The sequence below is a fragment of the Manacus candei genome, unplaced genomic scaffold (assembly GCF_025592945.1).
Source record: "Manacus candei isolate 608988 ecotype Guabito, Panama unplaced genomic scaffold, ASM2559294v1 h1tg000034l, whole genome shotgun sequence".
Lineage (NCBI taxonomy): Eukaryota > Metazoa > Chordata > Aves > Passeriformes > Pipridae > Manacus > Manacus candei.
Window position 1 is genome coordinate 1791988 of NW_026138082.1, and position 12980 is coordinate 1804967.

A 12980-nucleotide genomic window follows, 5' to 3' on the forward strand; every position below is an offset into this window, starting at 1 on the left:
CAGTTAGTTCAGGGTGCCAAGTCAGGAGATGAAACCCATTCCTTAGTAAACAACATTGTGGTACTTCATGGTTTTATTTAGAAGTTGCATCTTGCAGAAATCCCTGAAGATTCTAGAGCCAGTTAGAGTAAATTTTGCCCCATGCCCCTTTACCTGGAGCATGAAATCCCTTAGACTGTTAGGGTTAAACAATACTACTTTTTTTTTCTGCGCAGATCTTCTCTTGTGTTTTGAACATCCTCATTTTCACTGAGTCCCTGGTAAAAGATTTGATAAGATCTCATTAAAGGCAGTTGCCAGGGCCTGTGCAGAGCAGTTTTTTGGGAGTTGTCCTGTGAAATTAAACCACAGCGAGAGTAAAACACTTCCAATCTCCAGTTGCTTTTCTGTTTTTGCAAATGTATTTCTGTTATTGCTGACTGTAAGATGAAAATAGTCACTAAATCTATAGGCTAGGTTGAAATTATCCTGTTTTTCTTGTGATGAGTGCCCATTTATTCTCTCCCAAATGACATAATTCAACAAAGTTACTCTTGCAAGCCAATTCTCTTCATAGAAGCAAAAGGATGAGACTGGAGAGGCTTTAAAGCAATTATGGGATGAAGGCCAGGCGTTCACTTAGTTCAGCAGATAGAGTGATTCTGAGTTTAAAGTAATTGAAAGCAGAGAAGGGGAATCTTGGATAATGGAAATCTCTTAAACTTTGTTGCGGGTGTCTTTTAAAAGCATGGGTGTGAGGGAATTTTCCTTCATGTGACAGGCTAGTAGCTTGGAATCCAGTGAGGGCTGCTGTACTGCTTGTAGAAGCTCTGTGGAAAGAAAGAGGTTGAAGGTACCCAGAAGGTCAGGGAGCTGGTGAATGTATTCTAAAAGTAATGAAGTGGAAGAGCTGTGTTGCTGCAGTCTCACATGCATAGTTGTGTAAGGTGATGATGCAGAGTAACCAAACTAGAAAGAAGAATTTGAAAAGGAATAGTTCTATTTTTAAACTTTCTTAAGCTTACAAAGTTCTTATCACTTCATTTTTGCGTGTTTCATTTTTGCGTGTGTGTGTGGGAAATGCTAGAAGCACCCTAGTATTTAGAGTATGCCTACAGTTACACAGCAGAAAGAGATTATTAAAACAAAATATAAGCAGCTGAAATCTGTTGCTTCTGTATAATGCCCAGACAGCCAGTACCTATCTGAATTTACTCCCTATAAAAAAAAGCAGTTCCAAAACCTCACCTTGTTTCCATGGTCTAAACCTCACCTGCCAAGAGCAAAGCTCAGCAGACAGATGGTGAAGATAACATGTGTTTGTTATTACACAGGGCATACTGAAATTGCACCTGAATATGGTATGCAAATGTGGGGATGTCCCCATATGACAACAGAATCACTTGGTTACTGTAGAAAGGGGTTAATTATTGTGAGACAGAAAAACAGTCATGCCTTGCTTTTGAATGGTCAGTATGCTGCCATATATGAAGAAATTCTTTACTGTGAGGGTGGTGAAGCACTGGAACAGGTTGCCCAGAGATGATGTGAATGCCCCATCCCTGAGATTGTTAAAAGTCTAGGTTGGATGGGGGTTTGAGCAAACTGGTCTAGTGGAAGGTGCCCCTAGGTATGGCAGGGGGTTTGGAACTAGATGATCTTTATAAAGTCCCTTCCAACCCATGATTCTATGATGGCAGAAGTACCACCGTTATGGATCTACTCACTAAACATGAAGTCACTGGGATAGTAACTAAGAACCTAAGTCATGGTTAGGAGCTAAGTCGTGTCAGACTTGTGCAGCCTTGGGGAGGGTTAAACTTGGGGAGAGTTTAAAGCACAGATGAGTGTGGATACGCACTGAGTTCAATAGGGATGTGATGACTCGTATGTGTCAGTGGGTTGGCAAGAAGAAAACTCTATGTCAGTCTGGAAAGCTTTGTGTCAGTGGGAGTATCCTAAATTAATCAGTAGATATTGTTAATTTTGTGACATATTCTTCTAAGTTTAAAAGATATATGGCATCAAAAGAATGCTTTATTTTATTTTCCTTTTGGGGGGAGAGAAGTGATTACATTCTCTTGTTACAAAGCTGAGACCAAAGAGATTGAATTGTTTTTAAAAATATTTAGATCTTAAGATCAAATTGCTTAATAGAGCAATGTATAGCAAAGTATCCGTTTTCCCCTTCTCTCCATCCCCATATTCACTTTACTGCAGTTACTATCTATGTTTTTCTAGAACTCAAAGGCTGCAATATGCTTTGATCATTGTGCCCTCTGAGCAAGGATATCAAATAATGGGGATACTCAAGTTGCTTTTCCCAGCTCAAGCAATCTGACCTTGGAATCAGTGTGATATAGAAAGCAGGCTAGTCTGTGCCTAATTCTCCGTTTCTCAGCAGTAGGTGTAAGCCTCATTGTGACTTGGAATTACTCACAGGAATTACCTCATGGTTTGGAGAAAGGTCTCTAGTTGAAGTCCAGAAAGGTTTTTTTTCTAGAAAATTGTACAGGTGCTCCATTTCATAATCTCTGAGGTGACCTTCCATGTACAGCTACTGCAGCAATACACTGACACTGATCCTGGATGTGGGAATCTGTCTGACATTGTGGTAGCAAATGCTGCCTGCAGCAGTCAGAAATCTGAGGAGGAAAACCAGCTGGTACTCTTGCACCTTGACTGAAAGTGTTTGCCCTTGAGTAACAGGTTCAAATAAATCACTGCATCTTGCATATTGCCTAGTTTCGGTATTTGAAGAGCACATGGTCTAAGATAGGCTGCACAGTGTAAAATGGAACTGAGGTTGCCCTGCATGCCCTCAGGCAGTGGTATTTCAGCTTTTGTTTTGGTGATGTGTAATTAAAAAGCTTCCATTCACGTGTCTCATCTGTATCTGGTCAAGCTTGTCGACCTTCTGGTCAACTGCAGAACAAGCTTCACAGCACAGGCTTTTTCAGCAGACAACAGGGTAGGGACCTTTTTTCCACTGGTCTTTTTGTGTTAATATCCTTGGTTTATATTGCAGTAGGATGATGCAATATAATTATCCAGAGGATATAATGTGATTGTCAGCTTTTTTTGTGGGTGCTGTTACAGATACTGTTTCTTTTATCATATTTAAGAGATTCTAAAACTCTCTACAAAGGCACTCAGGTTGGTATATTCTATGTTGTTTAATATTTTAGGATACAATGCTTTTTAAAGCTGACATAGTCAGCCAAAAGTAATCTTTTATAAATATGCATCTCCCAGTGGAGTGGTTACACAATTTTAATCTTTTAAAAAAAAATTTAAAAATGCCTCCCTTTCCCTATAGCTAGTTGCATCATCCAGGTTTATGTCTGTGGATTGTTTCCAAAGAAGTCTATTTATGCTTCTGGTTTTTAGTGTTTTACAACTGAGTGCTAAATTAGCTGTGACAGTTTTAAATCCTCTGTTTATCTTTCAAGTCAACAATATGATTAACACAATGGCAGCTTTTATACCATTCTATGGGTAGTAAACACTGATACTGATGAGTTTTCACTTCCGCTTAGCTCAGCCAGGACACCAGAGATGAGGAACATTGGTAACAGTGCTTTCTTTGGCACCTCTGTTGGTAGACTTCTATGACAAGTGCCAGAGCAAAAAGAACTGGTATGGTCCCTGCAGCTTGGTGTCTTTTAATTTATTAATATTTGCAAACCAGACCATTAAGTTCTACGCTGTTGGAGGTACGAAGAGCTGTACTAAAGCATCAAGATTTTAAGAGTCGAAAATATTTTAATGTAAAAGTAATTTATAGGTGTGTTTAAATAAGGCATGAACTTGCTTTACTGTTTCCGTGAGCAGAAATGAAATACAGATATTCTGTCATTCCTCTGAGTCAAAATTCTAACTTGCAAAAGTAGTCTCTAAGTACTGCTGTTTAGCCTTTAAAAGAACAGGCATTTTCCATTTGCTAATGATGGAAATTTCAAAAAGTTTTTACCTGAAACGTGAAAGCTTGTATTACCTGTACCAAAAATAGCCAACTAGTCTGTAGTCTGGATGTACTCTTTGATTCACCTTAGTTCCCTCAACAGTTCCTTCGACCTACTTTCCTTAACAAAAGAATCTAAGTGTTGACATCTAACCAGAATGAGGCACAACTTTTTATTCTTTCAAAGCAGAAGTCTAGATTTTAGTTTTAAGACACTGGAATGCATTAGATTCGAGCCTTTTGGAGAATTCACACACACTGCAGTTCTTACTGCCTCACTGCTGTAGTACTGGTAAAAACCTTGTAGATCTCTTTTAAAATAATTTTATCAGTGTTGATAATTAAAATGTTTTGTTATGAAAAGATTTTGATTGGATCTCTAATGGTATAGTCCTATCCATTCTTCTAATAGTTTTCTGAAGAATTTAAATTAGGAAAGCTGAGTATGTTGGTTTAGATGTGATTCTATTTTTCTTCTGAAGTGGTAGTTCCGCTAGGGAAATCTTTCTAGTGTCTCTTTGTGAACTTGGTGTTCAGTGCTTTTAAGAGGGGTTGGGGTTTTTCAGGTGCAATGGAGTGTGGACACTTGACACATTTTTCTGACTTACTCTGAAGATTTTAATATTGAACATGCAGATGCTTGGTTTTTGCCTTTTTATCAGCTAAACTGCATGTCTTTTGGTAATTTTTGACCAGCCATAGGACTTTATGACCTACTTACCAACTGTCCTTTGTTCCCAAGCTTACAATTTTAAAATGCAAGTAAAAGATAAGTATGGGATGCAAGTATGGAATGAATACAATTACCGAACTTGAGAGCAATAAATGGCACTAAAATATTAATGTAATAATATAAAATATTTAGTATATTGTTTGTATATATAGATATGAACACAAAGAATAAGAAATGTTAAAGACTTGCAAGATGTATGCTTACTGTAAATGTGGAGGGTAGCTTTTACATGTCTTGTTCATAAACTATGGATGTTAGAAGAGACAAAAGTCTCTTCTAAAGTGGGAAAACTTTAATTCATTTTGAACTTTGCTTTTTCCTGTATTTGGCACCTAGCTCATGGCTCACGTGAATTTGCTTGCAGGATAAACGCTCAGGTTTTGCCATTTGAGAAACTCTTTATCTTTAAGTTCATTTGCTGTTGCTTTAGAATAGAACAACCAGTTGCTGAATGCTCAGATTCTTATTCAGTCAGGTATTCAGGATCTCAGTCTTAATGTGGTTCTGAATTTAAGCTAATAAACTTTATCAGCTCTGACTTGTGTCTGCACTTTCAACACGCTCCACCCAGCACAGCAATACCTCTGACATGACTGACATGCTAGCCAGCTACTGTTCCCAGTGGTTAATAAAACTGCCTAGACTAGCCCCACTTCTTTTTTCTTACTTATACAGCCCCAGAAGGCTCTTTTCTCTGCTTAATTCTGAGTAGTTAAAACAATGCATTTTTTACATTGTGCATATCAGGCATAACATGCTATATAAAATAAGCCAGTGAACGTAAGAGTGGGGTTTATGTTTGGGGGTTTTTTGCAAAGTTCATGAGGAAGTAATTCAAGGTAGCAGAATTGGATGCTAAGGAGTAAAGAATATATCAGTTCCCAAAATGCTCTGTTTTAAATTTCCCAGTTTAGCGCTGAGTTTCCTCTGCTGTGTATTGGCAACACTTTTTTTACTGAAGTTTGTTCCAGCTGTCATTTCTGATGCCTTCCATATCTCTCAACACACCCCCCAGCTCTCTTTGACAGTTAAGAAGCAGTTCAGTCAAACAGGGAGATTAGCTGACAAATGACAGGTACAGAACAGCTGGATTTTCTTCTTTTTTCCCTGTAGTCTCCCCTCCTCCGTTTTAGCTATTTCTTTTTTCTCGTGGCTGTTTCTCAGTAGTTCTCCCTCACTTGCGGAATTAGAGCAAGAAACTGTAAGGTGGTATCTCCCCTTTGGTGTGCAGTGCACCCTTTACCCAGAGGCGTATCTGTGCTGTCAGGCACGCATGGCTGTCTGCATGCCTGGGGCTTACCTGTGCTTGTGCTCTCATCCACAGCTTTGCAACCTGTGTACAGCTCAGCTTTTCAGATGCCTGCTGGGATGCAGTTCAGGGGGAGCTGCTGTGCACATCCTGACCGCCTGACACAGGTCCAAGCAGCACCTCTTGCTTGTGGTCCCCAAGTGCCCCTTCACACTGTGTTTAGTCTGTTGAAGATTCCACTTCTGGAATTAGAGACCTGGTAGTGTAGCTGCCTCTGTCCCGTGGCTGGTTCCCTTCTTTGATGGAACAGAACTTAAACCTCTTTTATCCAGATTTTCAGCCTTACTTTGAGGGCCCTGCTTTGCCTTTTACCTCCTTGGAATAGCTGGTTCACATTGTGCAAGCATGCACTCGATGTGCCACGGTCTGAGAAGCGAACGTTTGTATTCTGCACAACTCTTGTATTTTCAAGAAAGCCTGTCAAAAATATCCATGCAATGCTTCCCAGCTCAATGTTTCCTTGGCATTCTGTGTTTTTTCCAGGGTCTGGGTGAATATTGCTTCTGCTTTCCAGCACACCCTCACGGGGCTCTAATTCTCGACTAAGTTTTTCCCCTTGGATCTGCTATCTTAGTCTCTTAGGCCAGTTCCCTTTGATCAGAGCTCACCTGGTATGTAAAGAAGAACTAAAAGCTTATACTTTCCTCCCTTGTCAATGTTTCCTATGAGACTTTTCCTCAGATTTGAATCTTTTCAAGATAAAATTTCTCTTTGCTCTGGTTTTGCTTCCCACTGCTACCAATTCCTATTTCTGCTTACACAGACCTCTTCTGGAGAAGCTGAATATAACTGATTTTAGTACTTCAAGAGCAACACCCTAGACTGTAAGATTCTTAAAGGCATTTTTTTCTGACAGATACTGATTATGGATCAGCTTTTTCAAAGTATTTCTTACTGTTATAAATTTTTTTTTTCTCTTTTTAGAAAATAAATTTCGGTACAGGTACCTGTTACAGGAATTCTTAGCTACTCTAGGAAGTGACTGAGTATAATTATAATGGCTGTATGTGGCATGGGGTAAGCTGACATTTTATATGAAATTGCTTGTCAGTCCTTCTAGAGCTTGTACTTATCCTGGTGTTAGAATTATTGATTAAACCTTTCAGATTGTGAAAGACATATTGGAACTGATCACAGATTTCTAAATAGAATTAATTTCCATCACAAAACTTTTTTAGGAATAACCTGCTGGTTTTGGACTTGTCTTGTTTCAAAGTAAAACTAAAAGCTGAACCAACAGAGATCCTCCCTTGCACTAGTCAGCCTTATCGATCCCTTTCACCTCTGCCTCTGGGATGTTAAAGTACTGAATTCGGTGCTGCAACTGATTGCACTTAAAAGCTCAGCATTTAAAAAATGCATATTATTTAGTACCTGTATGTATATCTTTTCTTGCCTTTTTCCCTCTCTTTTTTCCCTCTTTTTTGACACAGGGAAACTGAGGTATAGTTTTCTGTTTCATACTATTGCATATAGTAATGGCAGAGCTGAGAGAGGGGAGCTTCGTGTTTTTTGATTCCCTCTCAGGGTCTTATTATAGACTGTGTTACATCCTTAACAGACCAAAATGCAATGATGTAGAGCACATGTCAGGATAGCATCAGAGTCCTTTAAGTTTCTTTGGTGATTTTGTCCTCCAGTTTATTTTACAAATGTAACTTGTTCTAAGTTCACAATCTAAAGTAGTAATTTTTAACGTGTGACATTTATTTCTTTACTATTCTGAAATAAAGCTATGGTAACTTAGTTTTGATTTTTTTCACTGTTTCTGTGATTCAAGCAACACAAAATCCATTCTAATGCATGTATTTAACTTGTATTGCCAAAGGAATATATTGTTTCACAATTGCATTTTAATCCCCCCAAAAGCTGACTTTAAATGGAAGTTCTGTACTGTTCTAACCTTTCAAGCAATTATTGGTAGCTCATATCTTAAATTCTTAAATATATAGATATACATTTCTGGTGTGTCCTGGCTTCTGTTGCTTAGTTAAATAAATATTTACATACTTGCAGTTAGGCATTTCATGCAGGTCTGTGTAACTAACACTAGAGGAGAAGCATGTGGTGAAAGGAGGTAGAGAAAACTCACTGAAAATTCAAGGGAGAAAGTATTTGACATCTTCAAGGAATCTGCATTTCTGGCAGCTGGAAGCAGATTATTCCACAAGTTTGAAGCAGCTTTGTCAAAGCTCATCTCAAGGCAAATTGGAGTTTCACTAATCTGTAGTGAGCTGCAGCAGGCTTGTACATCAGTGACTTTGGATGACATGTTAGATAACGTTGAGCATAACGTTGTGTCTATAGAGTAATAGGGATATTGCTTTAGCCCATAAAAGTAGTTCAGAGCAATCCTTACACCAGACCGGTGCTCTGTTTCCATCAGTTATTTCGCAGTCACTGAGCATTTAACAGGAATAGCTGAAGTAAAATGGGTAATCTTGCTCAGTTTTAAAATTACTATTAACTTGCAGATATATATACTTTCACCTTTAAAAAATGGAGTTGGGGGGAGGGGGCGACGGGACAACTTCCAATCACAATAATACAATGTTGCATTGATGTGTTCAGAAGGAAAACAAAGTTTTGATTCTGCCAGGGCTTCAGTCAGTGGGTGATTTCTGTGTGGTCTCAAAAATCTGTGCACTGGATAGGTAGGTTAATTTGCATATTTTTAGCCCTTGTAGGCCTCACTTAGACAAAGCTTTTTATCTGACTTTTTTTCTGAAAGTTATCTAAGAGAATGGGTGTTAGAGAACCATCTCACCTGGGGAGGAGGGCCAAAGAAAAATGTTTAATAACTGACCAGGGCATCCTGGTTTGGAGAGTTCATCTCTGGATGGCAACAGTTGGAAGACCATTCATGGTAGGAGGTCTTTGCAAAGTGAAGATGGTGCAGCTCTTCACAGCTTTTCTGATCCGTGGAAGGTCGGGGCCGAGTGTTTATCCATATGATCTCTCAATTGGGATGGTTGAGCAGTGTGTTCTTGTGAGACTCCAGACAAATCATATAGCACTTGAGTTTAACATCAAAAACATTGAAAGGAAAAAACCACACACATCAGAAGAACCACATATCAGAAAATACCTGATGAAATAAAATAAAAGAAACAGCCAGACTCCTCTTTGTTGCACACAGTGACAAGATAGGAGATGAGGGACACAAAGCCGTTTTACAGAAATTACTGTTCAGACATAAGAAAAACTTGAGCACTGTGAACAGTGGGCAAAAACTGGCACAGGTTGCTTAGAACAGTTGTGGAGTCTCCATCCTTAAAAGTATTCAAAAACTAACCACGCATAGCCTGCTTGAGGCACCCTCACTTTGAGTAGAGGGTATGGACTAGATGATTTCCAGAAATCCCTTCCAGTCTCAACAACTTGGATTCCTAGATTGTCTTCCCCAATATATCTACACTATTACCCAGGCTGGCTTCAGCATTTCAAGTTTCCAGAATGCTTCACAGAAAAATGTCCTTTTCTAACACTTCTTAATGCAACTTTTAGTCCCTCCGTGTAAAGATAGTGGCTCAAGATAAGCAGCAGAGGAAGTATTAGGTAGTTAAATTATATTTCTCCTGGCATCTTTTAGATTATTGAGTATTGCTGGAACCAGTGCTGTCAATATTTAGGTTTGGATCTTAGATGTTTAGTTGTCTGATTAAGCTGTTTGTATCTTAGCTCAAGAAGTATTTTATGTGGGAGAACACCTACAGTGGTTACTAAATACTCGTGCAAATTCTTATTTGGTATCCAGCATCATTAAAATTCATGGTTGTGCCATCTGTTCTTTTCATCACTTGTCATATGAGTGGTCATATGCATGTGTACTCAAAATGTGTCACAAAATATTCCAAGGAAATGTTAGACAAGGAAATATGGGGAAAAATATTACCTTGTGTACCTAGGCTGTATTACAAGTGTATTTAATGTATTTTCTGGATGGCATTTAAACAATTTTTTGAAGTTAATGAAGTGTTGCATAATCCCGTGGCACAATGCTTGAAAATAATGTGCATACACAGTATGAGAGATGCAAAGAAATTTGTGCTGAAGCTACTAGAACATCAGTGCTCTCACTAATTCTTAGAAACAATATTTTTACTATTTTGTAAGAGTTTCCTCTTCTGTGTGGTGCCCTAGACCAGGCTGATGGGAATTGTGATGTAGGCCCACTGCATTACCGTGGTATTTTTAATGAGAGTGTTCTGAGTGGTTGATAAAGGCAGGAGAAAAGCTTGTTTTACTACTACCTTAACTTTGATATGATATGACTATGATATGATATGAAGTGTTTAGAATCACAGAATTGTTAAGGTTGGAAAAGACCTCTAAAATCATCAAGTCCAACTGTTAACCTAACACTGCCGTGTTCACCACTAAACCATGGCCCCAGGTGCCACATCCTCTGGTGCAACTTGAGGCCATTTCCTCTCATTGTGTTGCTGATTGCCTGGGAGAAGAGACCAACCGCCACCTGGCTACAACCTCCTTTCTGGTAGTTGTAGAGAGTGATATGGTTCCCCCTGAGCCTCCTTTTCTCTGGGCTAATGTCATGGTTTGAGAGCCTCAAAATCCAATTCCCTAGTCTAAGCCCCCTCTCACATCTCAGCCCAATGTGAGATGAGTTTTCCAGACAACCACACGAGACTCAAATTGGGGGAAAGGGAATATATTACAATGACTGTACAAATAAATACTAACATTATATACAATCTTAATTATCTCTACCATGACATAAGTATTTACAATGGATCAAACCTCTTCTTCCCTCCAAATAAAAGTCCAGGAGGGAAGAAGGAAAGATCTCTTCTTCAGAGCAGCAGTGTCTCTAAGGCAGCAGGTTTATCTGTTTTTGCTCTTCTTCTCATGCAGCAGCTAGATCACTGGTAGGGCCTGATTAAAAGTCTATTGTAAATAATGGAATATCGCCTCGGTTAGATTTCATTCAGGTCATAAATAGTCCTCTTTTCAGTTCCGCATAATGGGTGTGTTAATAATTTGTAAAGAGTCTCTGAAGTTTTTACCAGTATCTTGTACCATTCTTTTAGGAACCTGGAGTCTACAAGTCATCTGATATATCTTGTTAAAACATACACTGTTAAAATGCAATCTTTCTGTGGCTCTTTCCTCATCTTGAAATAGGAACTTGTATTGTGGCTTCAGTGTTTTCTGTGTGGCATTTGGGGGTTTTTCTGTGAAAAATGGTGTAGAATGGCATTAAGGTGATCTCTTGGAACAGTCTGATTTTAAAGGGAATTTGGCAATCTTTAAGTCACATTATAATAAGGTGAATGAGCTGTTGTTAAATAAAATGGTTAATATCTTCTTTTCTTCCTTATTTAGCAGCTGAAAGTTCTGAAACACAAGACAAGAAAATTACTTCAGGACAAAGCAACACTGGAACTAAACCAGGTATGCCTTTCCACATGCTCCATGTTAAAAGGCTGTTTGCCTCAATGCTGTATGGGAAGCAGCTGGCTTAGGAACTTCTAGAGTTTTTTGCTTTTGTACCTCTCTTGCTGTGTCAGTCAAAATGGTACCAGTGACTGTTCGTATTTAGTTAGGCTGGAATCTGTGATTGTTTGCAAAGATGCAAAACTAAGAGTCTACTTTTATTTTAGTACAGCTTAGGAATGAGGGTTGGGAAGTGAGATAAGACAGCAGAAGCCACTCTACTTGTATCTGTGCTTGAATGAGAATTATCTGCTGTAGGCAAAGATTTACAGCTTTTATATAAATGTGCTTCTGTTGATGCATTTCTTCACTTACCACAAAGCATACCCTATTCTGTAATGTACTCTATGCAGTGGGCAGATGTTTCTCATTACTTCACCATACCTGATTGGTAAATTGTGTGGATTTAATTCACTGTTCACTTATACAGTTGAAAGTGTAGGTACTAAAACGCCTAATGCAGTCCTTGGTGCCCTGGGTCTGTTCCACTTGTGTGCTTAGACTAAGGTCCAGGAGAGCCCTTAGATATCTAAATTCTGCTTGTAGTGCAATTCAGGTACCCAAGTTTAAAATATGTAGTTAATAATGATTTTGTTTAGGTGCCTTAGAAAGCATAGGTGCTTGTGTTGCTGAGGACTAGGCGCACTGTAAGCATTCCCTTTTCAACTCCTTGACAGCTTGGCAGCTCAGTGACTGTTTTGTTCTGACAGACTCTTCTCTATCCCCAAACGGGGTACCTTTGGTCTGCCTCCCCAGAGGGAAGGAATCCCAGTGCTGTCTGTGTTCAGATCACACCTTGCATGCTCTGCCAGGCAGCACTGGGTCCTACACAAGGCACAGTATTCATGGCTGCTTTCAATCAGAAAGGCAGTGGGAGAAAGAGGAGAAAATAAAGATAACATTACCTGCTTCCACAGCAAAAACAGAGCTCTTGGTGTTGGACAGTGTTCAATACCCACTTTATCCTGTGGTAGTTTAATCCAGTTTCCATTTCTCAGAAGAGCATCCTAGCTGTTCCTATGTTCCCTTGATCTATGCTGGTGTGTAGAAAGGAACGCAAAATTCTTGGGGCCGGAGAGAGGGAAGGCACAGGCATGTGTCTAGGGTTTAACTCTACACCCAGCCTTCTGGGAATCCATGTTGAAGAGAGAGCTACTGAGAGATGGTGATTTGGTTTTTGTTTGTTCGAGGTTTGTTGTTGTTTTTTCTTTATACTGCATATGAATTTTGTGTCAAACTGTTTTAGTTAAAAAACAAACCAGTTTGCAGCGGAGCAGTGACAGCTGTCATTATGAACAATGTCCTTATTGCCTGGAAGGTGTCCGTAGAATGAAAAAATATTGGGAGTCCAAAGCAACTTTGAATGTGTGCATGGCGTTACAAAGGGAGTTAGACAAAGGGAAAAGGGTTTGAGATCCAAGCAATGCATCTTTTCAAGTAGTGCCATGGCTTCCATTTCTTTCTCCCCTGGGTTAGTTCGTAGGTGTGAACTGACATACAAACTGACTGTTTCTTTCCACTTGATATCCCTTTTAGTT

At 39.2% G+C, this 12980-nt stretch overlaps 1 protein-coding gene across 10 annotated transcripts in view; it reads left to right on the plus strand.

Annotated features, from left to right (window-relative positions):
- The window catches only part of MAP7 (microtubule associated protein 7), a 125197-nt gene that overhangs the window by 62596 nt on the left and 49621 nt on the right, over positions 1-12980 (plus strand). For all 10 annotated transcript variants that reach the window (XM_051792563.1, XM_051792557.1, XM_051792564.1 and 7 more), the window contains exon 2: positions 11332-11400. In XM_051792563.1, the coding sequence (XP_051648523.1) occupies positions 11332-11400 (69 nt within the window). The remainder of the gene's footprint in view (positions 1-11331; positions 11401-12980) is intronic.